At 45.6% G+C, this 27,552-nt stretch overlaps 1 protein-coding gene across 10 annotated transcripts in view; it reads left to right on the top strand.

Moving 5' to 3' along the window:
- Positions 1 to 27,552, top strand: part of CACNA1A (calcium voltage-gated channel subunit alpha1 A) — a 418,969-nt gene that overhangs the window by 274,921 nt on the left and 116,496 nt on the right. For 7 of the 10 annotated variants that reach the window (XM_034945841.3, XM_063599939.1, XM_055103185.2 and 4 more), the window contains exons 9-12: positions 12,726 to 12,829; positions 14,134 to 14,249; positions 15,684 to 15,740; positions 18,273 to 18,368. In XM_034945841.3, the coding sequence (XP_034801732.3) occupies positions 12,726 to 12,829; positions 14,134 to 14,249; positions 15,684 to 15,740; positions 18,273 to 18,368 (373 nt within the window). The remainder of the gene's footprint in view (positions 1 to 12,725; positions 12,830 to 14,133; positions 14,250 to 15,683; positions 15,741 to 18,272; positions 18,369 to 27,552) is intronic. The other 3 variants (XM_034945842.3, XM_034945843.3, XM_055103184.2) reach the window with 1 other exon arrangement.

The raw sequence follows: 27,552 nt of genomic DNA, 5'->3' as shown, positions 1-27,552 counted from the left end.
TCCTGAGTAGCTGGGACTACAGGCATGCACCACCACACCCAGCTAATTTTTTGTATTTTAGTAAAGACAGGGTTTCACCATGTTGGCCAGCATGGTCTTGATCTCCTGAGCTCATGATTCGCCTGCCTTGGCCTCCCAAAGTGCCGGGATTACAGGCGTGAGCCACTGTGCCTGCCAATTTTTTGTATTTTTAACAGAGACGGGGTTTCAACATGTTGGCCGGGCTGGTCTCGAGCTCCTGACCTCAAGTGATCTGCCTGCCTTGGCCTCCCAAAGTGCTGGTATTACAGGCATGAGCCACCATGTCCAGCCTTTGTCTCTTTTATTCTTGCGTTCTCTCTCTCTCTTCCTTCTCTTTCTCCACCTCCTTCTCCTTCTCTCCCTTCTCCTCACCCTTCTTTGTGCTTTTCTCTGTGAGTTTCTCTTCTTCTCTATTTCTCTCTTTTGGTGAATGTCAATTAGAAAAGCAGAAAAATTGTGTTTAATTTGTGATCATAAATGCATGTCCCTGGCCAGGCGTGGTGGCTCACGCCTGGAATCCCAGCACTTTGAGAAGCTGAGGCAGGAAGATTGCTTGAGACCGGGAGTTCAAAACCAGCCTGGTCAAAAAGCAAGACCCCATCTTTAAAAAAGAAAAAAAATTAATTAGCTGGGCATGGTGGTGTGTACCTGTAGTCCCAGCTACTCGGGAGGCTGAGGAAGGAGGATTGCCTGAGCCCAAGGGTTTGAAGCTGCAGCGAGCTGTGATTACACCCCTGCACTCCAGCCTGGGTGACAGAACCAGACCCTGTCTCAAAAAAAACCTAATAATTAAAAATAATAAATAAATGCATTTCCCCTGGCCAGTGGTTGCTAATGTTTGGAATCACCTTTGACCCATGCCCTTTTTCATTCATAGATGTTTGTCTTGACCAAAATCAAAGCATTAGACTTTGGACTATAAATCACTGGTTCATTCAACAACCATCATTGAATGCCTACTGTATGCAGACACTCTTCTGGACACAGAGGAGTTGACGTGTTGGTGGGGAAAGCCAGTGATCAATTGGGATAAAAAGGGCAGATAGCAGACATTAAATAGTTTAGGCTTTGTGGGCCAGACGGTCTCCATCGCAACGACTCAATCTGCTCCTGTAGCGTGAAAGTAACGACAGATAAAGCGCGTAAGTGAATGAGCATGGCTGCGGGCCAATTAAACGTTAACCTATAAAAACAGGTGGCTGGCCCGCGGGCTGTAGTTTGTGGATCGCTGCCTTAGAGATAGTGTTAGAGGGTGGTGAGAGGTCAGGGATAGAATAAAACAGTAGAGAGTTTGTGCATTGTCAAGTTGAGAGGTTGCAATTCTTCTTATACACCCTGAATGGCCGGGCACCGTGGCCATTATGATCTATAATTCCAACACTTTGGGAGGCTGAGGCAGGAGGATCCCTTGAGCCCAAGAGTTTAAGACCAGCCTAGGCACATAGTGAGACCCCATCTCTACAAAAAGAAATTTTAAAAATTAGCTGGACATGGTGGAGCATGCCTGTAGGCCCAGCTACTTGAGAGGCTGAGATGGGAGGACTGCTTGAGCCTGGGAGGTTGGGGCTGCAGTGAGCCGATCATGCCACTGCACTCCAGCCTGAATGACAGAGCAAGAACTGTCTCAAAAAAAAAAAACACAAAAAAAACAGACCTGAAGGAACAAATCATATGAATGCATTAAAGTATCACATGTATCCAAAACATATATACATCTATCAGCCTGGCACGGTGGCTCATGCCTGTAATCCTAGCACATCGGGAGGCCAAGGCAGGCAGATTGCCTGAGCTCAGGAGTGCAAGACCACCCTGGGCTACATGGTGAAACCCCGTCTCTACTAAAATACAAAAAATTAGCTGGGCATGGTGGCAGGCGCCTGTAGTCCCAGCTACTTGGGAGGCGGAGGCACGAGAATTGCTTGAACCCAGGAGACAGAGGTTGCAGTGAGCCGAGATCGTACCACTGCACTCCAGCCTGGACAACAGAGCAAGACTCTGTCTCAAAAAAATAAAAAAAAAGTGTGTATATATATATATATATATAATCAATTTAAAATTTTCCTTAATAAATAAACATTTCTCTCCTTCTCTCCCTTGGTGAATGTCAATTAATAAAGCAACAAAACTATGTTTAGTTAGTGATCATTAATGTATGTCCCTGGCTGGGTGTGATGGCTCACACTTGTAATCCCAGCACTTTGGGAGGCTGAGGCAGGACAGGATAGTTTGAGGCCAGCAATTGCTTGAGGCTTTTTGAAAGACATGAAGGAGATGAAGGGAGCCATGGAGATATCTCAGGGAACAGCAGCCAAGGTAGATGGAACAGCCAGTGCAAAGGTCCTGAGGCAGGATGTTCCTGGCATTTGTGAGGACATGTAGCTGCCCAGATGTCCAGTGGGGAGTGAGTGAGGATGAAGGAAGGAGCTGATGAAGGAAGATGATAAAATACTTCATGGATCAGCCAGGCATGGTGGCTCCCGCCTGTAATCCCAGCACTTTGGGAGGCCAAGGTGGGTGGATCACGAGGTCAAGAGTTCCAGACCAGCCTGGCCAACACGGCGAAACCCCGTCTCTACTAAAAAATACAAAAAAGTTAGCCAGGCGTGGTCATGCACGCCTGTACTCTCAGCTACTTGGGAGACTGAGACTCGAGAATCGCTTGAACCCAGGAGATGGAGGTTGCGGTGAGTCGAGATCACCCCACTGCACTCCAGCCTAAGTGACAGAGTGAGACTCCGTCTCAAAAAAAAAAAAAAAAACTTCATGAACAGACAGCCTATATAATTTATGATCCAAACCAGGACAGTTTTGAGAGTGAAAGGGGAAAAAGAACACTGAAAAAATAATTAGCAGGCCTGGCATGATCTATAACGGGTATAAAGTGGGACACACAGCCTCTCTCACGGTCACTGTCAGACTTCAGCTTTTTCACACTCAAATCCACCCCCATGTTTATCCCATATACTGGAGAAACGGGTGTTCTCCTGAGCTGAGTTTTGGGGTTTTTTTGTTTTGTTTTGTTTTGTTTTTGTTTTTTTAACATCCTGTATACTTTTTCTCAATGAACCATGCTCAAAAAAATTAGAGGAAAATAAACCATAAAACAGAAGGCACTTAAGGATTTTGCTGGGACTCAGCCATTAGTTTGTTTGATGAGTATTTATGGAGTACTTTATAAGCACCAGGCACCACCAGCGATACTGGGATGAATCAGTAGCATCCCTCACCCTTGAAGCTCTCTTGGGCCCATTGTTATTTACTTAAAATACTATGCAAGTACGGAGAAGGGGTGAAGTGGGAAAAAATCAGTCAGTTGTAAGCCAGAATGACGGGTCTAGTCCCACCCATGCCATCTGCACCCTGTGTGATCCAGGCACATCATGTTGCCTCTCTCAGCTTCAGTTTCTCCATCCACCAGGCACAGAGATGGCGGGAATCGAGGAAGATGTGGGGAGTATTTCATCAGCCCAAAAAGACTTGGCTAATGCGACCATAATTCTGCCTTCTGCCTCTCCTTTCCCAGAAAAATAGCTTAATCATTTGGTTTTGGGATAAACACATTTCCTGTGTTTATTATTTAAATGATCCACCAAGCTGGGCATGGTGGCTCACCCCTGTAATCCCAACTCTTTGGGAGGCTGAGGAGGGCAGATTGCTTGAGCCCAGGAGTTCAAGACCAGCCTGGCCAACATGGCGAAACCCCATCTTTACTAAAAAAATACAAAAAAATTAGCTGAGCGTGGTGGTGCGTGCCTGTAATCCCAGCTACTTGGGAGGCCGAGGCACAAGAATCACTTGAACCTGGGAGGTGGAGGTTGCAGCGAGCCTAGATCGTGCCACCACACTCCAGTCTGGGCGACAGAGTGAGACTCTGTCCCAAAATAAATAAATAAATTAATTAAATAAATAAATAAATAAATGATCCAACAGGAACCCCAGGAACATTTGTATTGACTATGCAACTAATGCTTAGTGAGCACCTACTATGTCCCTGGTGCTGATCTGGACACTGGGATTTAGACAGGAAAAATCTCTACCCTGGAGGAGCTGATGATCAAGATGACAATCTTGAAATGCATAAGTTGACAAGATGATTCAGACAGTGGAACGTGCTGGGAAGAGAGTGAGATGTCTGGCTGAGCTGCAGGAAGGGGCAAGTCCTTTTGATTGAGAAGTCCAAGAAGGCTTCTCTGATGGGGGCACAATGGATCTAAGGTTGAGTGATAAGAAGAAATTGGCCAAGCAAAGACCTAAAGGCAGAGTTGCTCCAGGCATAGGTTCAGAGAATGGAAATAATTGGCTGATTGTGATCTTGAACTTGACCTTTCTTTTCTTCTGCTAACTTTGGGTTTGGTTTGTTCTTGCTTTTCTGGCTCCTTGAGGTGCGTGTTGGGTTCTTAATTCGTAATTTTTTTTTTTTTTTTTTTGCTTTTTTGAGACAGAGTCTCACTGCGGTGCCCAGGCTGGAGTACAACAGCATGATCTTGACTCACTGCAACCTCTGCCTCCTAGGCTCAAGTGAACCTGCCACTTCAGCATCCCCAGTAGCTGGGACTACTGGTGCACAGCACCACACCCAGCTAATTTTTTTATTTTTATTTTTTAGAGATGGGGTCTCACTGTGTTGCCCAGGCTGGTCTCAAACCCCTAGCTCAAGCGATCCTCCTGCCTCAGCCCCCCAAAGTGCTGGGATGAGAGGCGTGAGCCACCACATCTGGCCTCTATTTTTTGTGATGTAGGTATTTGATGCTATAAACTTCCTTCTTAGTTGCTTCTTGGCCCTTTAGCTAAGGTCAAGTGTAAACTTCCGTCAGCACTGCTTCTGCTGCATCTCACAGGTGTTGGTGTGTTGTGTCTCTATTTTCATTCATTTCAAAAATTTTTTAAATCTCCATCTTAATTTCTTCATTGACCCAATGGTTGTTCAGGAGCATGTTGTGTAATATCCATATATTTGCATCATTTCTGAAATTCTTCTTGGTATTGATTTCTAGTTTTATCCCATGGTAGTCTGAGAAGATGCTTGACAGAATTCCAGTATTTTAAAATTTGTTGAGAGTTGTTTTGTGGCCTAACATGTGGTCTGTCTTGGAGAATGTCCATGTGCTGATGAGAAGAATGTATGTTCTCCATCAGACATGCAGGAGACAGACACTTTCTTACCTGCCTCATGGGATCCATAAAAGAGTCAATCAGAAGTTGGCATTTAAGAAAGACCAGAAGGAGGCTGGGTGCAGTGGCTCATGCCTGTAATCCCAGCACTTTGGGAGGCTGAAGTGGGTGGATCACCTGAGGTCAGGAGTTCAAGACCAGCCTGACCAACATGGTGAAATCTTGTCTCTATTTTAAAAAATACAAAAATTAGCTAGGTGTGGTGGCGGGCACCTGTAATCCCAGCTACTCTGGAGGCTGAGGCAGAGAATCACTTGGACCCAGGAGGTGGAGGTTGCAGTGAGCTGAGATCACACCATTGCACTCCAGCCTGGGCAACAGAGCAAGACCCCATCTCAAAAAAAAAAAAAAAAAGAAAAGAAAGAAAGACCAGAAAGAGGTGAAGGAGCAAGCTACAGAGATAGCAAACTGTATCAGTCTGGCTGGGCGTGGTGGCTCATGCCTGTAATCCCGGCACTTTGGGAGGCTGAAGCAGGAGGATCACTTGAGCCCAGGAGTTCGAGACCAGCCTGGGCAACAGAGACCCCCTCTCTACAAAATATAAAAACTTAATTAAAAAGATGTATTGGTCAGGGCAGCCAAGTTATGCTGCAGTAACAAACATCCCCAAAGCCTCCATGACTTTTGACAACAGATGTATTTCCTGCTCATGCTACATGTCCAGTGCAGGTTGGCAGTGGGGAAGAAGGGGGCTCTGTTCAGTGCAGTCACTTGAGACCTAGCTAATCACCTAGAACATTGCCACTTGCTATTCCAGAAGGAAAAAAGGAATGCTAGAAGGTCCACACTGAAAGTTCAATGCTCTGGCTCCAAAATGACAGCTATTTCCACTCACTCCTCATTGGCCAGCACTTAGCATGTGGCCCTCAGCCAACCCCAAAGGGACTCAGGAAGGACCATCCCACCATATTGCTGGAAATATTTGATGGCAGCATTAATGGGGAACAGTGTTCCAGGCAGTGGAAGTCTTTGAGCCCTTGGAAGAAAGACAAGGCGATCTCTAGAGCACATCCTTCCCAATATTAATGAATTTAACAAATGAGCAAGCCATCCTCCCCCACTCTCCTTCCCGAATCCAGACTTGTGCATATCCCTCCCTTAACTTGAACTGCCAAAGAAGAGATGAGAACTAGGAGAAGAGATCTGTGACCCCATCTTTGCTGATGAACTACCACAGAACAGCCATGGCATCTCCAGTCCTTGTGCTTGTAAAATGTACTTTTCATTTTGCTCCTGAACAAAATCCACCCACCCCCACCCCCAAACCAAGGAAAGCTCATCTCCTAATCCAAAACTGCACCCAGCCTTCCACCACCTTCTTCCCTGGGAATTGTTGATTCCAGAGTATGGAATTGAATAATTGAATGAGTTTGGAAGAGAAAAAGTGTCTCTAAAATCAGGCAGCAGAAGCCCACTCCCCAGAGAGGATGGTGCAGATGAGAGTTCAGGAGGGAGCTTGGCTTGGGGTTGACGATCTGAGCTATGCAGGGAACTTGGACACACCTCTCAATCAGTCATTCAACAGACACCACTTATTGAGCACCAACCGTGTGCCAGATGTTGTCCTAGGGGGCTGGGAATACAGGAATACAGCAGGGAACAAAAAGGACAAAGCCCCTCCCTCTTGTCAAATGGACATTCCAGCCAGGAAGACGAGAGAACAAGAGAAATAAGTAAAGAATATAGGCGGTGAAATGCAAAAGGGAAAAAAGAAACGGTGGGGACCAGAAATGAGGGATGCAATTGTAAAGGGCCATCAGGGGAGGCCTCCCTCAGAAGGTGGCATTTGAGTAAAAAACCTGAAGGAGGTGAGGGGAAACCATGTAGCAATCTCAGGGAAGAGCATTCCAGGCAGGGAGGGACAGCCTGTGCAAGGGCCGAGGTAGGACTGTGCTTGGCGTGGTTGAGGAACTGCAAGGAAGCCAGGTGGCTGGAACCGAATGAGCGAGGGAAAAGGGGAGGAGATAAAAGCAAGGAGATGGGAGGGTTGGAGGCCCCCTCTGCCATTCAGTAACTGAGTAACTTCATTTATTTCCTGTAGCTTGAACCACAAAGAACCACAAATAGAGTAGCTGAAAACAACAGAAATTTATTTATTCTCTCGCAGTTCAGGAGGCCAGGAGTCCACAGACCATCAAGGTCAGCTGGGCCACAGACCATCAAGCTGTCAGCTGGGCCATGGTGCCTCCTGAGACTTGGTCTGAAATCCCTTCTTGCCTCCCTCCTAGCTCCTGGTGGTTTGCCAACAGTGCTTGGTGGTCCTTGTCTTGTAGACATATCACCCTGATCCCGCCTTCATCTCCATTTCACATGGCCTTCTCCCTCTGTGCAAGGTTGTCTCTGTGCCCAGGTTTCTCCTTTTCTTATTATTTACTTATTTGTTTGTTTGTTTCTTTATTTTAGACACAGGGTCTTGCTCTGTCTCCCAGGCTGGAGTGCAGTGGTGCGATCATAGCTCACTGCAGCCTCAAACTCCTGGCCTCAAGCAATCCTCCTACCTCAGCCTCCTGAGTAGCTGGGACTGCAGATGTGAGCCACTGTGCTCTGCCCAGATGTCCTCTTTTTATAAGGAAACCCGTCATGTAGGATGAGGTTCCACCCTAATGACCTGATCTTAACTTGATTCCATCTGCAAAGACCCTATTTCCAATTCATAGGTACCAGGGGTTAGGACTTCTTCAATGCATCTTTTTGGAGAGACCCACTGCAACCCACAACAGAACTGTGGGCATGTAACTTGACCTCTCGGCCAGGCATGATGGCTCACACCTGTAATCCCAGCACTTTGGGAGGCCGAGGTGAGTGGATCGCCTGAGGTCGGGAGTTCGAGACCAGCCTGGCCAACATGGTCAAACCCCGCCTCTACTAAAAATAGAAAAATTAGCTGGGCATGGTGGCAAGCACCTGTAATCCCAACTACTTGGGAGGGTGAGGCAGGAGAATTGCTTGAACCCAGGATGTAGAGGTTGCAGTGAGCCAAGATAGCGCCATTGCACTCCAGCCTGGGTGACAGAGTGAGACTCCATCTCAAAAAAAAAAAAAAAAAAAATAGACCTCTCTGTGCCTCAGTTTTCTCACCCGGAAGGATGGGGATAATTATATACCCACTCCTGGGGTTCATGAGAGGATTAAATGAGCTCAAACAGTCCAAGCCTCCATGTGTGTCTGTTGTGGTGCTGGGTAGCGTGTCCTGTGGCCAGAGGTTCCCAAGCTTGTCGGGGACCCGGGCAAGGGCAGATTCGGGTCTTGTTGGCAGCATCTGAGATGGATGGGCTGCCTTGGCATGGAAGGGCCTCGGCTGTTTTTCCCTGTTCAGTCCTGTCCCTCTCCCCCATCCTCCACCCTGTCCCTGTCATCTGAGCCTGCTCCTCGTGATGGCTCACAGTCTCCCTACTGGCGGCCGGTGCAGAGTTTCGTTCCCTGGGCTATATTTAGCCCTGAGAAATGGGAACGAGAACCCTCAGCCGCCAAAGTGATGGAGAGAGGAGCACAAAGCCAGTGCTGCCTTCTGTCCAGCAATGTTCCGCTGACTCGGTTCTTTCTTCCAGAACCTTCCAGAAGCAAAGCATTGGCATTTCTGAGCTTGTTAAAACAAGGATGTGGGCTGGTGGCTGGCACATTCATTGTCCCCAGAACCTGTCTGTGTCCGTGATTAAAGCTGAGACTTTGTTAGTTTTATTTTCAGTGCTTTTTTTTTTTTTTTAATCCGTGGCAAAACACTCATGACATAAAATTTCCATCCTAATTTTTTTTAACTTTGTAACATTTTTTAATTGACAAGTAATAATTGTACTTATTCATGGGGTACATAGTGATGTTTCAATGCATATAATGCGTAGTGCTCAGATCAGGGTAATTAGCATATCCATCTTCTCAGACCTTTATTGTTTCTTTCTGTTGGGAACATTCAAGCTCCTCCTTCTAGCTATTTGAAACCATTAATATATTGCTGTCATCCTAACCATTTTTAAGGATACAGTTTTGTGAAATTAAGTATAATACATTCACATTATTGTGCAACTGTCACCACCATCCATCTCCCAAACTTTTCCATCTTCCAAATGTAACTCTGTCCCCACTAAACGCGAACTCCCTGTTCCCCCTCCCCCAGCCCTTGGCACCCACCATGCTACTTTCTGTTTTTATGAATCTGACGACTCTAGGGACCTCCTGTAAATGGAATCATACAGGATTTTCCCTTTTATGACTGGTTTATTTCACATAGCATAATGCCCTCAAGGTTCACCCATGTTGCAGCACGTATCAGCATTTTCTTTCTTTTTAAGGTAAAGTTGACTATTTAAAAAAAAACTTTTGCTGGGCTCAGTGGCTCATGCCTGTAATCCCAGCACTTTGGGAGGCCGAGGCAGGCGGATCAGGAGGTGAGGAGTTCAAGACCAGCCTGACCAACATGGTGAAACCCCATCTCTACTAAAAATACAAAAATTAGCCAGGCATGGTGGCGGGCGCCTGTAATCCCAACTACTCAGGAGGCTGAGGCAAGAGAATTGCTTGAATCCGGGAGGCAGAGGTTGCAGTGAGCTGAGATCATGCCACTGCATTCCAGCCTCGGCAACAGAGTAAGACTCCGTCTCAAAAAAAAACAACTTTTTAAGAATTGAAGTAGAATAAACATACAGAAAAATCTGCAGATTATAAGTGAAGAGCTTGATTAATTGTCACAAACTAAACACATCCATGTAACCAGCACACAAATGAGGAAACAGAACCTTCTCAGCCCCAGAAGCCCCCCTCATATCCTGTTCCTAGTCACTACCTCCCCGCAAGGGTACCCCTACCAGGACTTTGAGCATCATTCACCAGTTTAGCCTGTTTTGTATTTTGCATAAATGAAGTCTGGCTTCTTTTGCTTGACATTAACTTTTTAAGATCTCATGTGACCTGTGGCATTGTTCATTGCATGTATCCTCTCTCTCCTATTGATAACAGTGTGGATTGTTTGCAGTTTGGAGCTACCATGAATACCATTGCTATGAATGTTCTTGTGTGTGCTTTCTGTTGTGTAACTATTCAGAATTACTATTTTGGAATTACTATCTAATTGTAGTGATCTTGGATCAGTAACTATCCAAGAATTACTGGGTGTTGGCAAAGGTACATACAGTTATACACTGCACAATGGCATTTTGGTCAACAACAGATCAAATATGTAACAGTGGTCCCATAATGGACCGAATACGTAACAGTGATTATCATACAGTATTTTTACTATAGCTTTTCTGTTTTTAGATTCTTTTTTTTTTGAGACGGAGTCTCGCTCTGTTGCCCAGGCTGGAGTGCAGTGGCATGATCTCCGCTCACTGCAAGCTCCGCCTTCTGGGTTCACGCCATTCTCCTGCCTCAGCCTCCCAGGTAGCTACAGGCGCCCGCCACCAGGCCTGGCTAATTTTTTTTGTATTTTTAGTAGAGACGGGGTTTCACCGTGTTAGCCAGGATGGCCTCGATCTCCTGACCTCATGATCTGCCCGCCTCGGCCTCCCAAAGTGCTGGGATTACAGGCGTGAGCCACCGCACCCGGCCTGTTTTTAGATATTTTTAGATACACTATAGAGTTACAATTGCCTACAGTATTCCATAGAATAACATGCTGTACGGGTGTATAGCCTAGGAGCAATAGGTGAGACCATGCAGCCTAGGTGTGTAGTAGGCTATACCATCTAGGTTTGTGTAAGTACACTCCATGATGTTTGCACAACAAAATGACCTAGTGACACATTTCTCAGAATGTATGCTCATTGTTAAGCATGACTTAATTAATTTTAGTATAGAAACTCTCAACCAACTTTTCAAGTAGTTGTACCATGTGTTATGGGTTTTATTGTCTCACCCCAAAATTCATATGTTGAAGTCCTAACCCCCAGTACCTCAGAATGTGACCTTATTTGGAAATAGATTCATTGCACATGTAAAGGTTTTGCCATTGGCAAAACTGCCGTTATCTTTGCACCAACCATAGCAGTTAAGATGAGATCATTAGGGTGGGTCCTAATCTAATACGATGGTGTCCATATAAAAAGGGGAGATTTTGGCACAGAGACAGGCACACACAGAGGAAGAATGCCATGTTTAAACAAAGGCAGAGCTCAGGATGATGCCTCTACAAGCCAAGAATCAGCAAAGATTGCCAGCAAACCGCCAGAAGCTAGGAGAGAGGCATAAAACAGATTCTGTCTCACAGCCCTCAGAAGGAACCAGCCCTTCTGACACCTTGAGCTTGGATTTTTGGCCTCTATAACTGTAAGACAATAAATCTTTGTTGTTTAAGCCACCTAGGTCGTGGTTCCTTGTTACAGCAGCCACAGGAGATGAATACAGCATGGTGCCCTCCCATTGGCAGATTATGAGGGTTCCAGTTGCTCCACAGCTTCACAGATACCTGGTAGTACTGACCTCATCTTAACTTCTTTCTCATTTTAGCCTTTCTTCCAGGCAGCAGCAGTGTCATACATGCTTTTAAAGGTGGGCTTTTAAAGCCACACTTGAGAGCCCTGCATTCTGCAGGTGTCACAGGGTGATCAACCATTGAAAGGCTACCCCTGCCCTGACAGCTGGAGGCAAGGCTTCCCAGCACAGAGGTTAAGCCCATGGACTCTGGGGCCAGGTGGTTAGTGCAAATCCCATGTCCACTAGTGAATAACTCTGTGACCTTGGGCTGATGATTTTGTCTTTCTAAGCCTCAGTTTCCTCAATAGTAACATGGGCATTATAACATAGAGGCATCATGAGGATTAAATGACTAAGTGAGCTAACATACATAATGTGCTTAGGAAGGTGCCAGCACACCATAAATACTCTGTAAGTGCTGGCTTTTATCATTCTTTTCTCTCTCTCTCTCTCTCTCTCTGTCTCTTTCTCTCTCTAACCCCCAACCTCCTCTCCTTGATTTTCTTCCCCTCATCTTACTTCCTTCTTGCTATAGTGTTCTATTTTCTGTTTCAGAGAGTATTCTATTTGTGGACTTTTTTCCTCTTGAAAATTGAGCTGAAACTTCTGAGAATTTTTTGTGATTGGCATTAAGGCTGCAGGGAATGGAGCAGGGAGACACTTGAGGAAAGGGCTCATGGCCCATCTGTCTGGCTTGGTGATTTCACCAGGCCATCAGACTCTGGTCGTGCATCTCCTCTAAGGGTCGTCTATGACTGTGTTGGGAGAAGGGAAGGAACCAGGGATTAATTAATCCATTTTGGTAGGTTTTGTGTTTTGTTTGGTTTACTTTTTCCTTCTCCTTCTGGACTGTGGCCTGGGAAGTCCTCTTGTGTTTCTTACTCATTCCCAGGTCAGTTATGTTATGTGAGGAGAACATAATTAAGAGAGAGCTTTTCCCTTTGGATGTTTTCTTCAGAAAACGTTCCTCCATTTCCCCCTCTGGGATGCCAGAGCCCCAGAACCCCACAAGCCAAGAACATTTAAGACAGAGCCACAAGAGAACCGAGCTTCCCCTTCCCTCACCTGTCAGGTTCTATCTGAGTCCCAGTCAACTCTCACCTGCTTTCCCTCCTCACACCCTACAGAGCAACGATGCCTCAGGGAACACTTGGAACTGGTTGTACTTCATCCCCCTCATCATCATCGGCTCCTTTTTTATGCTGAACCTTGTGCTGGGTGTGCTGTCAGGGTAAGTTTCTGCTACTCCCCACCCCATCCCACTCACTCCTCTTTGCCAACTTCTTTCCAAGTAGAGGCCATTGAAGCTTTGTTTTCATTCACTAGACAGAGAAAAGGCTTCTTCCCTTGTTTGGGTTACCAGACTGTTATTAGCAAGCCATGTACAGGTGCAGAGGTTGTGTACTGCTAGGGGTTCCCAGTGAGAGGGTTCATATGGGCTTTACTTTCTTTACATTTTTTTTTAAAACCAATAGTTTGGGTTTACTTCTCCCCCATTTTCCAAATATAAAATCATAGCATATGCTCTAACGGTGTATTTTCCTGACCCATATTGTCCTCTATCCCCAAGACTTTTTTGGCTTAATCATAAATGGGCTTCATTTTTCTTACCATAAGAAGTCTGGGCACTTGTATGGTGGCTCTATGGCACCATCAGCAACCCCAGATTCTTCCAGCTTTCCATTCTGACATCTTTACCAGAGGCTTCCAATCTCGTGGATACCTCATGGTCTTAAGATGGCTGCCTCATGCCCTCCAGATGGCCACTTCATGTTCCAAACAGGAAAAGGAAGAAGGGAAACAGGAAGAGGTGGGACCTATGGCAGAGAAGCCAACCTGCTGCAGAAGTCTTTCATTCATGGCTTATTGGTCTAACTTAAAAGAGGGCTGAAATAATTATTAGCCAAAAGTATGAAGAGAATGAGAATGAGGTATGCAGCCAGTGGTGGTTGGCATGGCATGGTTTTATCCTTTCGGTTTTTTTCTTTTTTATTGTTTTTTTTTGAGACGGTGTCTAGCTTTATTACCCAGACTGGAGTGTAGGGGGCGATCATAGCTCACTGTAACCTAGAACTCCTAGGCACAAGCGATCCTCCTGCCTCAGCCTCCTGAGTAGCTAAGGCAACAAGTGTATGCCACCATGCCCAGCTACATTTTTTATTTTTCATAGAGATGGGGCCCACTGTGTTGTCCAGGCTGGTCTCAAATTCCTGGCCTTAAATGATACTCCCATCTCAGCCTCACAAAGTGCTGGGATTACAGACATGAGCCACTGTGCCTGGCCTTTTTCTTTACCTAGGCACAGTTGTCGGGAAATGTGTGAAACTGGCAGAAGCACCCATCACTATAATATCCCAGTCTTTTCCCAGAAGACCTGACTCCTCCTGTTGAAAACTCCTGACCTCCAGGGACTTCTGAATCCCCAAACACACACACACACACACACACACACACACACACACACACACACACACACACAAACGTTTCCTAACATTTTCAAAACAGCCATACTCTGGCTTTTCTATGCTTCTCCAGGGAGTTTGCCAAAGAAAGGGAACGGGTGGAGAACCGGCGGGCTTTTCTGAAGCTGAGGCGGCAACAACAGATTGAACGTGAGCTCAATGGGTACATGGAGTGGATCTCAAAAGCAGGTGAGGCCCTTTCATCCTGGGGCCCAGGGATGGAGATCCCAGGCCACGGAGTACAAAGAGAGTCATGCAGTTTGGAGAAGGCTAAGCTGGGAGGGTTATGATGGGAGGTGAAAGAGAACCTGAATTGGTAATCCCAAATTTTATCAACAAGAATCCAGAGTCTGATATGAAAAAGTCTAGGATGAAGCCAGGATCTGACATCACCTAACTTGAATTCTGAAATCAGACGCTGGTTTACATCCCGGCCCTGCCACTTTTTACCCATGCACCACACATCCCTGTACCTCCGTTTCCTCAGCTGTTACATGGAGGCGATGATAGTGCCTATGTCATAGTACTATTGGAGTATTTAGTAAAATAATCTCAGCTAAGTCACTTGGGGAGAGAAGTGCCTGATACACGGTAGGCACATATTTATTTGTTCAGCCATTTAACAAACATTTAGGGAGCACCTGCTGTGTGCCAGGCACTGATCTAAGCACTGAGGATATGGGAGTAAACAATACACACCAAATCCCTGCCCTCAGAGCTCTGATATTCTAGTGAGAGAGATAAAGCAAACAAATACATGTCATGTTGGGAACTCCCAAATTCAGAGAAGGAAGATAAAACAGACTAGGAAGATAAAACAGAGTAGGAAGTTGGCCGGGCGCGGTGGCTCACGCCTGTAATCCCAGCACTTTGGGAGGCTAAGGCGGGCAGGTTTCCTGAGGTCAGGCATTCGAGACCAGCCTGGCCAACATGGTGAAACCCTGTCTCTACTAAAAATACAAAAATTAGCCGGGCATGGTGGCGCATGCCTGTAATCCCACTACTCGGGAGGCTGAGGCAGGAGAATTGCTTGAACCCAGGAGGCAGAGGTTACAGTGAGCTGAGGTCGCACCACTGCACTCCAGCCTGGGCAACAGAGTGAGACTCCGTGTCAGAGAAAAAAAAAAGAGTAGGAAGTTAGAGGCAGGATGGTCAGGGAAGGCTTCTCTAAGGAAGTACCCTCTGAGCAGAGAGACCTGAAGGACGTGAAGAAGGAAGCTGTGGGGATGTCAAGGGAAGGGGCATTCCAGGCAGAGACAGCAAGTGCAAAGGCCCTGAGCTAGGAACGTATTTGAGACACAGCAAGGAAGCCAGTGCAGCTGAAACAGAGTGAGAGGTGGGGACAGCTGGAGGTGATGGAGATCAGATCAAGCAGGGGCTTATAGGCTGTGGTGTGGACGTTGGTTTTTATTTTGCGCGAGGTGGGGAGAATGTTGGCTCTTGCTACTGTTGCGGAGGTGGGGCTTGAAGTCAGAAACCACCCAGCAGCGTGTTTTTTGGTCGGTTGAGCTGTCACCATCAGTCAGCAGAGAATGGGGGTGGCCGGGCAGACCCTTCTTCCCGGTCCAAGGGAGAACTCATCCTCCAAATGCAGGAGCTTAACTCTGTGCTCTTCCTCTTCAGAAGAGGTGATCCTCGCCGAGGATGACACTGACGGGGAGCAGAGGCATCCCTTTGATGGTAACTGCTCTAAACCCACCTCGGGGGTGGGTCCCAGGGGAGAAGGGAGAAGCTGTGGTGGGGAGTCGGGGGAGAGCAGGTGACTGGCTCTAAGGATCTTGCAGAGGGTAGACGTTCCTCTTGGAGGAATTTTAGGACTTCCGTGCAGAGTTTCCCTATTCTGGCCTCTGCTTTTTTGTTTTAACCATGGACCTGGTTTTTTCTGCTTTGTGCCTTGCTTTTTCTCATCTGCAAAATGGGTATGATATAAACAATACCCTAGCTCATGAGATTGTTTCTCAGAATGATATTCATTATGGCAAATAGAACACCTGGGATAGTGCCTGGCATGGGGTCAGCACGTTTCTGTTTGCTAAATAAGTAATAATTCCACCAATAATCCAGTTTACCGTGAACGGCTGCTGTCTCCCATGTTAGAAACTTAACGAGACAGAACCATGACTTTCTTTCTTTTCTTATTTTTTTTTAATTGAGACAGAGTCTCGCTCTGTCACCCAGGCTGGAGTGCAGTCACACGATCTCACCTCACTGCAACCTCTGGCTCCCAGGTTCAAGCAATTCTCTGCCTCAGCCTCATGAGTAGCTGAGATTACAAGCATAAGCCACCATGCCTGGCTAATTTTTGTATTGTTGATAGAGATGGGGTTTCGCCATGTTGGCCGGGCTGGTCTTGAACTCCTTGCCTCAAATGATCTGCCCACCTCGGCCTCCCAAAGTGCTGGGAGAGTAGATGTCAATTCATGGTCCCCTGGAAACCTGAATATGAAAGGAGGGACCATTAAAAAGGTGTCCAAAAGCCCAACCTCCCCAGCATAGCTGGGAGTCAGGGGACAGACTGTAAGAGTCACTGTGTATCCAACCTGAGGCTTCATGAAAGTAGTTTCCTAGAATTTAGAGATAGGGCTGGATGCGGTCTGTCTGTGGCTCACATCTGTAATCCCAACACTTTGGGAGGCCAAGACAGGAGGAACACTCGAGCCTGGGAGTTCAAGACCAGCCTGGGCAACATAGTGAGGTTCCGTCTCTACAAAAAATAAAAACTTAGCCAGATGTGGGGGCACACGCACCTATGGTCCCAGCTACTCAGGAGGCTGAGGTGGGAGGATCACTTGAGCCCAAGAGGTCGAGGTTGCAGTGGGCACCACTCCACTCCAGCCTGGGTGACAGAGTGAGACCCTGTTTCAAAAGAAAAAAAAGAGAATTTAGAGATAGGCCAGAATAATATGTCTGCAATATAGTAATAACAGCAATAAGAAAAATAATAGTACTCCCTGAAAAATGCAACTTCTTGCTCGAGATTTATCTTCTCACACTTTAGAAAACTGGTTAGACAGGGGCTGGGCGTGGTGGCTCATGCCTGTAATCTCAGCACTTTGGGAGGCCAAGGCGGGTGGATCACTTGAGGCCAGGAGTTCAAGACCGGCCTGGCCATCATGGCAAAACCCCATCTCTACTAAAAATACAAAAATTAGCTAGGTGTCATGGCACACGCCTGTAATCCCAGCTACTCAGGAGGCTAAACTACGAGAATTGCTTGAACCTGGGAGACGGAAGTTGCGTTGAGCCGAGATCACACCACTGCACTCCAGCCTAGGCGACAGAGCAAGACTCTGTCTCAAAAAAAAGAAAGAAAGCTGGTTAGACAGGGTGATGACTTTTGATTAAAAATCTGAGAGATTTGAGGGAAATAAAAGAACTGGCACTGTGTCCCAGAAGGTTATAAAATGAATTTTATTATCTTAGTTGGGTAGGGGAGATTACCTAACTCCCCTAAATGAGTTAGGTAATCTAACTCATTTAGGGTACCTAAATCTTTTTATTGGAAGTCTACACCTGAACTTGTCTGCTGTGGAGCCCCTGGGGTGTATAGCTTGAATACGGGGGCAGAATCCCAAAATTGCAGCCTGCCTAGCGAGTATGCTACAGGTCAAGGGGTGGACTGTTTTCATAAGAAAGTGAGGTTTCTTAGAATTTAAAAATAGAGGCTGAGTGCGGCGGCTCATGCCTGTAATCCTAGCACTTTTGGAGGCCAAGGCAGGCAAATCACTTGAGGTCAAGAGTTTGACCAGCCTGGCCAACATGGCAAAACCCCATCTCTACTAATAATACAAAAATTAGCCAGGCGTGGTGGTGCATGCCTGTAGTCTCAGCTACTCAGGAGGCTGAGGCAGGAGAATCGCTTGAACTCAGGAGGCAGAGGTTGCAGTAAGCCAAGATCACACCACTCTCTGGGTGACAGAGCAAGACTCTGTCTCAAAATAAATAAACAAATAAATAAATAAACCAGAAGGAAAATAGTGGCTGAGGGCCCAGACCTGGAGTCGGACTGAACCCAACTTGATTCTTGTCTTTACCCCTTTAAGCAAAGTGATAGTGCCACCTTGAACCTCAGTTTACACATCTGAAAAATGGGTATACTATTAGTTCCCGTGAGAACAGTTGCCGTGAGAGTTAAATCCAAGGACACACTGTGTCCATATGGTCTCTGTTGCAAAAAGGGTAACGTCTTTTTCTCTTGCCATGTTTCCATTGCTGGAGCTCTGCGGAGAACCACCATAAAGAAAAGCAAGACAGATTTGCTCAACCCCGAAGAGGCTGAGGATCAGCTGGCTGATATAGCCTCTGTGGGTGAGTCCCTTCCTCTGCCACCTATCAGTTGTTCATCACCTATCACCCAAGAGACATTTTGGGATGGGGGCAGAGGGCTTGCAAACCGTGCTGCCTGGATTTGGGTCTCAGCTCCACCCTTTCCCACCTGTGCGTGTGTCCTAGGCAGATTACATCATTATGGGAATAACATCCGTGCCTAGCTTCTCATTATTTTGTGGGAATTCAACTAAATGATCCCCATGAAGCATGGCGAACCAGCACCTGGCAGGGACGAAGCTCACAGTCAAGTTGGTGAATGTTTGTGACTCATTCGGGAAGTATTCATGGGGAACCTGCTTATATTAGGTGCTTGGTTGCAAACAAGACAAGGCAGTCACGAGGCTGAGCTGGGAGGATCACTTGTGCCTGGGAAGTGGAGGCTGCAATAAGCCATTATTGTGTTACTGCACTCCAGCCTGGGCACAGAAAAAAAAAAAAAAGACACAAACTGAGCCAGGCACAGTGGCTCATGCCTGTAATCCCAACACTTTGGGAAGCTGAGATGAGCGGATCACCTGATGTCGGGAGTTCGAGACCAGCCTGGCCAACATGGTGAAACCCTGGCTCTACTAAAAATACAAAAAAAATTAGCCTGTAGTTCCAGCCACTCTGGAGGCTGAGGCGGGAGCATCACTTGAACCTGGGAAGCAGAGGTTGCAGTGAGCTGAGATCTCATCACTGCCCTCCAGCCTGGGCAACAGAGCAAGATCCTGTCTCAAAAAAAAAAAAAAAAAAAAAGACACTAACCAAATCCCTACCTACATGGAGCTCACAGTCCAGTGCAGGAAATAGAAATTAAACAGAGAATTACACAAATAAACCTGTAATGGTAATGGCACTTCAGGGAGAGGCTCTGGGCTTAGCTTGCTCTAGAAGGATGGGGAGCAGTCAAGGAAGGCTACCTGGAGGAAGTGATGGTTAAACTGGGAACTGAAGGATGGGTAGGAGATCACTGTGGTGGTGATAGCAGAAGGAACAGTGTGAAAGGCAGGGCTCAGACCTTTGCCACCACAAGGGCCAGAATTCGAGGGAGGAGGGAACATTTATTCTTTCCCTTCTCACTCCTCTGTCCTATTGATTCATTGGCTGTGATTATGTTGATTTTGACCTTCTAAAGTGAGAATGTATTGTTATTGTTGTTGTTGTTCTTTAATGGGTTTTTGTTTTTAATGGAAGGAAGAGCATCCAGGCAGAGGAAATAAGACTGGAATAAGATTGAAGGGAGAAGGAATTTAGGCTGCTTGGGAAACTATGTGGCCGCAATTTAGAGGAAGAAAGGATGGCAAGAGAAAGAGGAAGGGAGGAAGAGAGGGAGGGAGAGAAGTGAAGGAAGGAGGGAAGTTAGTACATCCATGTGTTTCTGATCCATAGTTTCTGATCCACTATTTCGTATTCCCCTTTTATCGCTTGCCCCTAGTTTATAACCTTATTGCTGAGTTTAGGCATAATTTCCATTGCGATCACATATCTCGTAGGGTGGATACACTATGGTTTGTTTAGCCATAGCTCTATTATAGGGTGTTTGAGTTGTTTCCAATAATTTCTCTTACGAAGAACACTGCTGTGCACATTTACGTACAATGACTCCCCCCCACCCTTTGGGCGTATTTCCTTGGGGATAATTATAGGATCAAAGATATTAACAGCTTTTCAACTCATTATTCAAAGAGCCATTCTGAGTTTCAAAAACATGGAACCCATTTATAAACCTGCCAAGTATGCATATGTTCATGGATTCCCCACCCAGGCCATCGAATATTACCAATTTAATTTCCTTTCCCAGTTAAGTGGGTTTGTAATGAAACCTTAAAGCTTGTTTTCATTTGCATTTTTAATTTCCAGCCAAAACACGCTTTTCTTTGTAATGGAGAACTCATTCTGCTTCCACTCGTGTGTGCATCTGTTTAATCTCCTGTAAGCAAATGTCAAGAATTGGAGCGCTCAGTAGGTGTCTTGAGTATTTGATCAATTATGTCTGTCTCACGTGTTACGTTACCTCCATTGTTTAAAATCTGTTTTATGACCAGGCACAGTGGTTCACGCCTGTAATCCCACTGCTTTGGGAGGCCAGTGCAGGAGGATCTCCTAAGATCAGCAGTTCAAGACCAGCCTGGGCAACATAACAAGGCTCCATCTCTGAAAAACAAAATGTTGAAAAACTTAGCCAGGCATTATGGCACACACCTATAGTCCCATCTATTTGGGAAGCTAAGGCAGGAGGATTTCTTGAACCCAGGAATTCAAGGTTGCAGTGAGCTATGATTGTGCCACTGCACTGTAACGTGGGCAACAGAGTGAGAACCTGTCTCTTAAAAAAATAAAATAACATACATTCTTAAAAATCTACTTTGTTGGCCGGGCGCGGTGGCTCACGCCTGTAATCCCAGCACTTTGGGAGGCTGAGGCGGGTAGATCGCTTAAGGTCAGGAGTAGGAGACCAGCCTGGCCAACATGGTGAAACCGTGTCTGTACTAAAAATTCAACAATTAGCTGGGTGTGGTGGTGTGAGCCTGTAATCCCAGCTACTCAGGAGGCTGAGGCACAAAATCACTTGAACCCGGGAGGCGGAGGCTGCAGTGAGCCGAGATGGCGCCATTGCCCTCCAGCCTGGGCAACAAGAGTGAAACTCCATCAAAAAAATTAAAAATCTGCATATACATATATATGTATATATTTTTTTAATTTTTTTAATTTTTTTTTTTTTTTTTTTTTTTCTGAGATGGAGTCTTGCTCTAGCACCCAGGCTGGAGAGCAATGGTGCCATCTCGGCTCACTGCAGCCTCCGCCTCTGTTAACAAGGCAGGTGACATTGCAGCTTTCTAAACAGACCCAAAACCCAGGCCAGTGGCTTGTTCTTTCATAGCCACGTTTGCTACAGGCAAATCCACCAAAACCCACCTCATCAGCCTGATTACTCAAAAAGACAAAGAAAGGAGGCCCCAGTCTAGCCAGTGGTTTTCTAGACCACCCCAAAAGAGATCTCTGGAATTCCAGGATTCTGGCAAGGAATCACATTTAGCTTTATTTATTTATGTAAAGAATGCAACAATACAGGCTGGGTGTGGTGGCTCACGCCTGTAATCCCAACATTTTGGGAAGCTGAGGTGGGAGGATCGTTTGAGGTCAGGAGTTTCAGACCAGCCTGGGCAACATAGTGAGACCCTGTCTCTATCAAATATTAGCTGGGCATTGTGGCACACGCCAGTAGTCCCAGCTACTCATGAGGCTGAGGTGGATCACCTGAGCCCAGGAGGTCAAGGCTGCAGTGAGCCACAGCATGCCCCTGCATTCCAGCCTGTGTGACAGAGACTTCATCTCAAAAAAAAAAAAAACAAAAAAAAGTAATAATACAGTAATGCATATTTCAAAGTAAGGTGGGAGCTATGTGGTATTTGCGTTCACGTTCACATTATACCACAGTATGCACAGTCCTTTTTTTTTTTTTTTTTTTTTTTTTTTGAGACAGTGTCTTGCTCTGATGTTCAGGCTGGAGTGCAGTGGCGCAGGCATAGCTCACTGCAGCCTCAAACCCCTGGACTCAAGTGATCCTCCCACCTCAGCCTCCCGAGTAGCTGGGACTATAGGTGTACACTGCTGCACTCAGCGAAGTTTTTTATATTTTTTAATAGAGATGGGATCTCAATATGTTGCCTAGGCTGGTCTCAAACTCCTGGCCTCAAACAATCCTCCTACCTCCACCTCCCAAAGCAGTGGGATTACAGGCGTGAGCCACCACACCTGGCCCACATGCAGTCTTATATAATTGGTGATTCTACTGCGCTGTTGAATCAGTTGATAAATGCACTGTAAAGCAGGTTCATTTCTAATTGATGAACTTACTGCTGAAATAAGGAACTTGAATCATTTACGTGAAAAGTTGAGCCATGTTGCTGAAAGGATATCAATTTTTTTTTCTTTTTTTTCTTTTTTTTGAGATGGAGTCTTACTCTGTCGCCCAGGTGGGAGTGTAGTGGTGCGATCTCGGCTCACTGCAACCTCCGCCTTCCAGGTTCAAGCGATTCTCCCACCTCAGCCTCCAAGTAGCTGGGACTACAGGTGCACACCACCACGCCCGGCCAATTTTTGTATTGTTAGTAGAGATGGGGTTTCACCATGTTGGCCAGGCTGGTCTCAAACTCCTGACCTCAAGTGATCTGCCCACCTCAGCCTCCGAAAGTGCTGGGATTACAGGTGTTAGCCACCGTGCCTGACAGGATATCAAATTTCATTTAGACTGCAGGAATACGTTCAAGAGATCTATTTTGTACAGCCTGGTGACTGTATTAATAACAATGTATTATATACTTGAAAATTGCTCAGAGAGTAGGTTTTAAGCATTCTCACCATGAGAAAAGTGATAAGCATATGTAATAATGCATATGTTAACTAGCTCAACTGAGCCACTCCATAGTGTATACATATGGTCAAAATATCATGTTATGCACTATAAATAGATACAGCCTGTATCTGTCAATTTAAAATAAATGAATAATAACTTTAAAAAGAAAAATAACAGTATGGCTGGGCACGGTGGCTCACACCTGTAATCCCAGCACTTTGGGATGCCAAGACAGGCTTGCGGCCAGGAGTTTGAGACCAGCCTGGCCAACATGGTGAAACTTTGTCTCTAATAAATATACAAAAATCGGCTGGGCATGGAGGCGGGCGCCTGTAATCCCAACTACTTGGGAGGCAGAGGCATCACTTAACCTGGGAGATGGAGGTTGCAGTGAGCCAAGATCTGCACTCCAGCCTGGGTGATAGAGTGAGCCTTTATTTATTTCTGTAAAGAATGCAATAATACAGGCCTGGTGCGGTGGCTCATGCCTGTAATCCCAGCGTTTTGGAAGGCCAAGGTGAGAGGATCATTTGAGGCTACAGGCGCATGCCACAGTGCCCAGCTAATACTTGATAGAGACACGGTCTCGCTATGTTGCCCAGGCTGGTCTCAAAACCCTGACTTCAAATGAGCCTCCCACCTTAGCCTCCCAGAGTGTTATGATTACAGGTGTGAGACACTGTACCTGGCCTGTATTAAAAAAAAAAAAAGAAGAAGAAGAGGAAAGAAGAAGAAGGAAGAAGAAGAAGAGGAGGAGGAGGAGGAATGGGAAGGGGAAGGGGAAGAAGAAGAGGAAGAAGCAGAAGCAGCAGCACAATGATAAATAAGTAAAATGTGGAGCATATGAAAACAAAACAAAAAAAAGTTGATCCATTATGAATGGAAGCTGCCATTGTAACTCTGCTTTTTTAGGAAAACCAGACCCCATTTAGATGATTTTATTTGTTTTTAAAGGCAGGTTCTTGCTCTGTCACTCAGGCTGGAGTGCAGTGATATGATCATAGCTCTCTGCAGCCTGGAGCTCCTGGGCTCAAGCGATCCTCCCAGCTTAGCCTCCCAAGTAGCTGGGACTACAGGCACCACCACACCCAGCTAATTTGTTGTTGTTGTTGTTGATGTTGTTGTTGAGATGGGGTCTGGCTATGTTGCCCAGGCTGGTCTCAAACTCCTGGCCTCAAGTGATCCTCCTGCCCTGGCTTCCCAAAGTGCTGGGATTACAGGCATGATTTTTTATTAATTTATTTGCAGCTGACAAATGGTAATTGTGTATGTTTATGGGGTACAGTGTGATGTTTTAATCTATGTATACATCATAGAATGATTCAGTCATGCTAATTAACACATCCATCGCCTCACCACCTCACCGTTTTTTGTGTGTGGGGAAGGCATTAAAAATCTCTTAGCAATTTTGAAATACGCAACACATTACTATTTATTAATAATGCAATATAAATACACAATAATGTATTAATGCATCACTAAATGCGATGCAATGCAATGCAATAGATCACTAAAACTTACTCCTCCAGTCTAACTGCAACTTATACCCTTTGATCAACATCTTCTCCTTCTCAATCCCTCCTCCTCTCCTGCAGCCTCCAGGAACCACCTTCCTGCTCTTTCTATGAGATCAATTTTTTTTCATTTTAAGCTCCCACATGTGAGATCATACTGTAATTGTCTTTCTGTGCCAGCTTATTTTACTCAGTATAATGTCCTCCAGTTCTGTCCCTGTTGTCATACATTACAGAATTTCTTTCTTTTAGGGCTGTATAATATTCTATTTGTATATATACCACATTTTCTTTATCCATTCATCCATTGTGGGACACTTAGTTTGCTTCCATATTTTGGCTATTGTGAATAATGCTGAAGTGAACGTGGGAGTGCAGATGTTCTGAAAATACTTAAATGTCAGACCTGAAATGGTAAAGATGCTCCAAGAAAACATAAGGAGAAAGCTCCGTGGCATTGGTCTCAGGAATGATTTTTTGGACAGGACCTCAAAAGCACAGGCAACAGAAGCAAAAATGGACAAATGAGATTGTATCAAACTAAAAAATTTGTGCACAGCAAAGGAAGCGTTCAGCAGAGGAAAGAGACAACCTAAGGAATGTGAGAAAACGTTTGCAAACAATACATCTGATAAGGAGCTAATATCCAAAATATATAAGGAACTCAAACAACTCAACAGCAAGAAAACAACCCAATTAAAAATGGGCAAAGACAGCTACTCGGGAGGCTAAGATGTGACGATCCCTTGAGCCCGGGAGGTGGAGGTTGCAGTGAGCTGACATTGCATCACTGCACTCCACCCTGGGCAACAGAAGGAGACCGAGACCCTGTCTCGAAATAAAAAATAAAAATGTGCAAAGGATCTGAACATACATATCCCAAAAGAAAAGACATACAAGTGGCCAACAGGTATATGAATAAAATGCTGAACATCACTCATCATCAGGGAAATGCAAATCAAAACCACCATTAGCTATCACCTCACACCTGTTAGAGTAGCTATTATCTTTTTGTTTGTTTGTTTGTTTTTTGTTTTTTGTTTTGTTTTTGAGAGGGAGTCTCACTCTGTCGCCCAAGCTGGAGCGCAGTGTTGTGATCTCAGCTCACTGCAACCTCTGCCTCCTGGGTTCAAGGGATTCTGCTGCCTCAGCCTCCCGAGTAACTGAAATTACAGGCACACGCCACCATGCCCAGCTAACTTTTGTATTTAGTTTCACTATGTTGGTCAGGCTGGTCTTGAATTCCTGACCTCAAATGATCTGCCCTCCTTGGCCTCCCAAAGTGCTGGGATTACAGGTGTGAGACACTGTGCCCAGCCTAGAGTAGCTATTATCAAAAAGACAAATGAGGTTTGTTGAAGTTCTAACCCCTGGTACCTGCAAATGTGGCCTTACATGAAAATAGGGTCTTTGCAGGTGGTAATCAAGTTAAGATGAGATCAAACTTAATTAGGGTGGGTCCTAAATCCAACGACTGCTGTCTTTATAAGAGGAGAAGCAGGCTGACCAACATGGTGAAACCCCATCTCTACTAAAAATACAAAAATTAGCTGGGTGCAGTAGTGCACACCTGCAGTCCCAGCTACTCAGGAGGCTGAGGCAGGAGAATCGCTTAAACCCAGGAGGTGGAGGTTGCAGTGAGCAGACGTCATGCCACTGCACTCCAGCCTGGGTGACAGATGAGACTCCATTTCACAAGAAAAAAAAAAGACAAATCATAACAAGTGCTGGCAAGGATGTGGGGAAACGGGGATCCATTTACGTCGTTTTAATAATACAGGCTGTATATGGGTGGTATTGAGTTCCCAGAGTTGCCATTACAAAGTGTCACAAACCCAGTGGCTTAAAACAACAGAAATTTCTTCTCTCACAGTTCTGGAGGCCAGAAGTCCAAACTGAAATCAAGGTGTCAGCAGAGCCACCACGTTCCCTCAGAAGGTTTTAGGGGAGAATCTGTTCCATGGTATTTTCTTAGTTTCTGGTGCTGCCAGCAATACTTGGTGTTCCTCAGTTCATAGATGCATAATTCCAGTCTCTGCCTCTGTTGTCATATGGTCTTCTTTCTGTGTTTCTGAATGCGATTCTTTTTTTTTTTTTTTTTCTGAGACAAGTCTCACTCCATCACCCAGGCTGGAGTGCAATGGCACGATCACAGCTCACTACAACCTCAACCTCATGGGCTCATGCAGTCCTCCCACCTCAGCCTCCCGAGTAGCTGGGATTACAGGCGTGTGCCACCATGCCCGGCTAATTTTTGTATTTTTAGTAGATACGGGGTTTCACCATGTTGGCCAGGCTGGTCTCGAACTCCTGACCTTATGATCCGCCCATCTCGGCCTCCCAAAGTGTTGGGATTACGGGCACGAGCCCACTGCACCTGGCCGTAATTACTTTACTTTTTGTAAATTTTTTTTTGTAAATTTCATGTAGCCTGAGCATACAGTGTTTATAATATATACAGGAGTGTACAATAATATCCTAGGCCTTCACATTCACTCACCACTCACTCACTCCCTCACCAAGAGCAACTTCCAGTCCTGCAAGCTCTATTCATGCCAAGTACCCTATGCAGCTGAACCACCTTTTCTCTTTTATGCTGTGTTTTTACTGTACCTTTTCTATGTTTAGATATGTTCAGACACACAAATACTATGATGTTACAGTTGCCTACAGTATTAAGTACAGTAACATGCTGGGCAGGTTTGTAGCGGAGGAGCTACAAACCACGTAGCCTGGGTGTGGAGTAGGCTACAACATCTAGGTTTATGTAAGTTCACTTTAAGATGCTCACACAAGGACAAAATTGCCTAACAATGCATTTCTCAGAACACGTCTCCCTCATTAAGCCACACATGGCTGTATTACAATTTACATATAATTTTAAGCGTATATAAATTGCCAGAAATCACCAGATGAATCCTTGGCGGTGACATACCCCTTCCCCCACCATAGAACATTGCAGACTGGCCCGGACGCGCAGTATCTCATGCCTGTAATGCCAGCACTCTGGGAGGCTGCAGCGGGCAGATCACTTGAGGTTAGGAGTTCGAGACCAGCCTGACCAACATGGCAAAACACCATCTTTACTAAAAATACAAAAATTAGTTTACAGTCCCACCAACAGTGTAAAAGTGTTCCTATTTCTCCACATCCTCTCCAGCACCTGTTGTTTCCTGACTTTTTAATGATTGCCATTCTAACTGGTGTGAGATGATATCTCATAGTGGTTTTGATTTGCATTTCTCTGATGGCCAGTGATGATGAGCATTTTTTCATGTGTCTTTTGGCTGCATAAATGTCTTCTTTTGAG

Source organism: Pan paniscus, chromosome 20 (assembly GCF_029289425.2).
Source record: "Pan paniscus chromosome 20, NHGRI_mPanPan1-v2.0_pri, whole genome shotgun sequence".
Classification (NCBI taxonomy): domain Eukaryota; kingdom Metazoa; phylum Chordata; class Mammalia; order Primates; family Hominidae; genus Pan; species Pan paniscus.
Note: the sequence above shows the minus strand (reverse complement) of the source record. Positions and strands in the feature narration are given on the sequence as shown.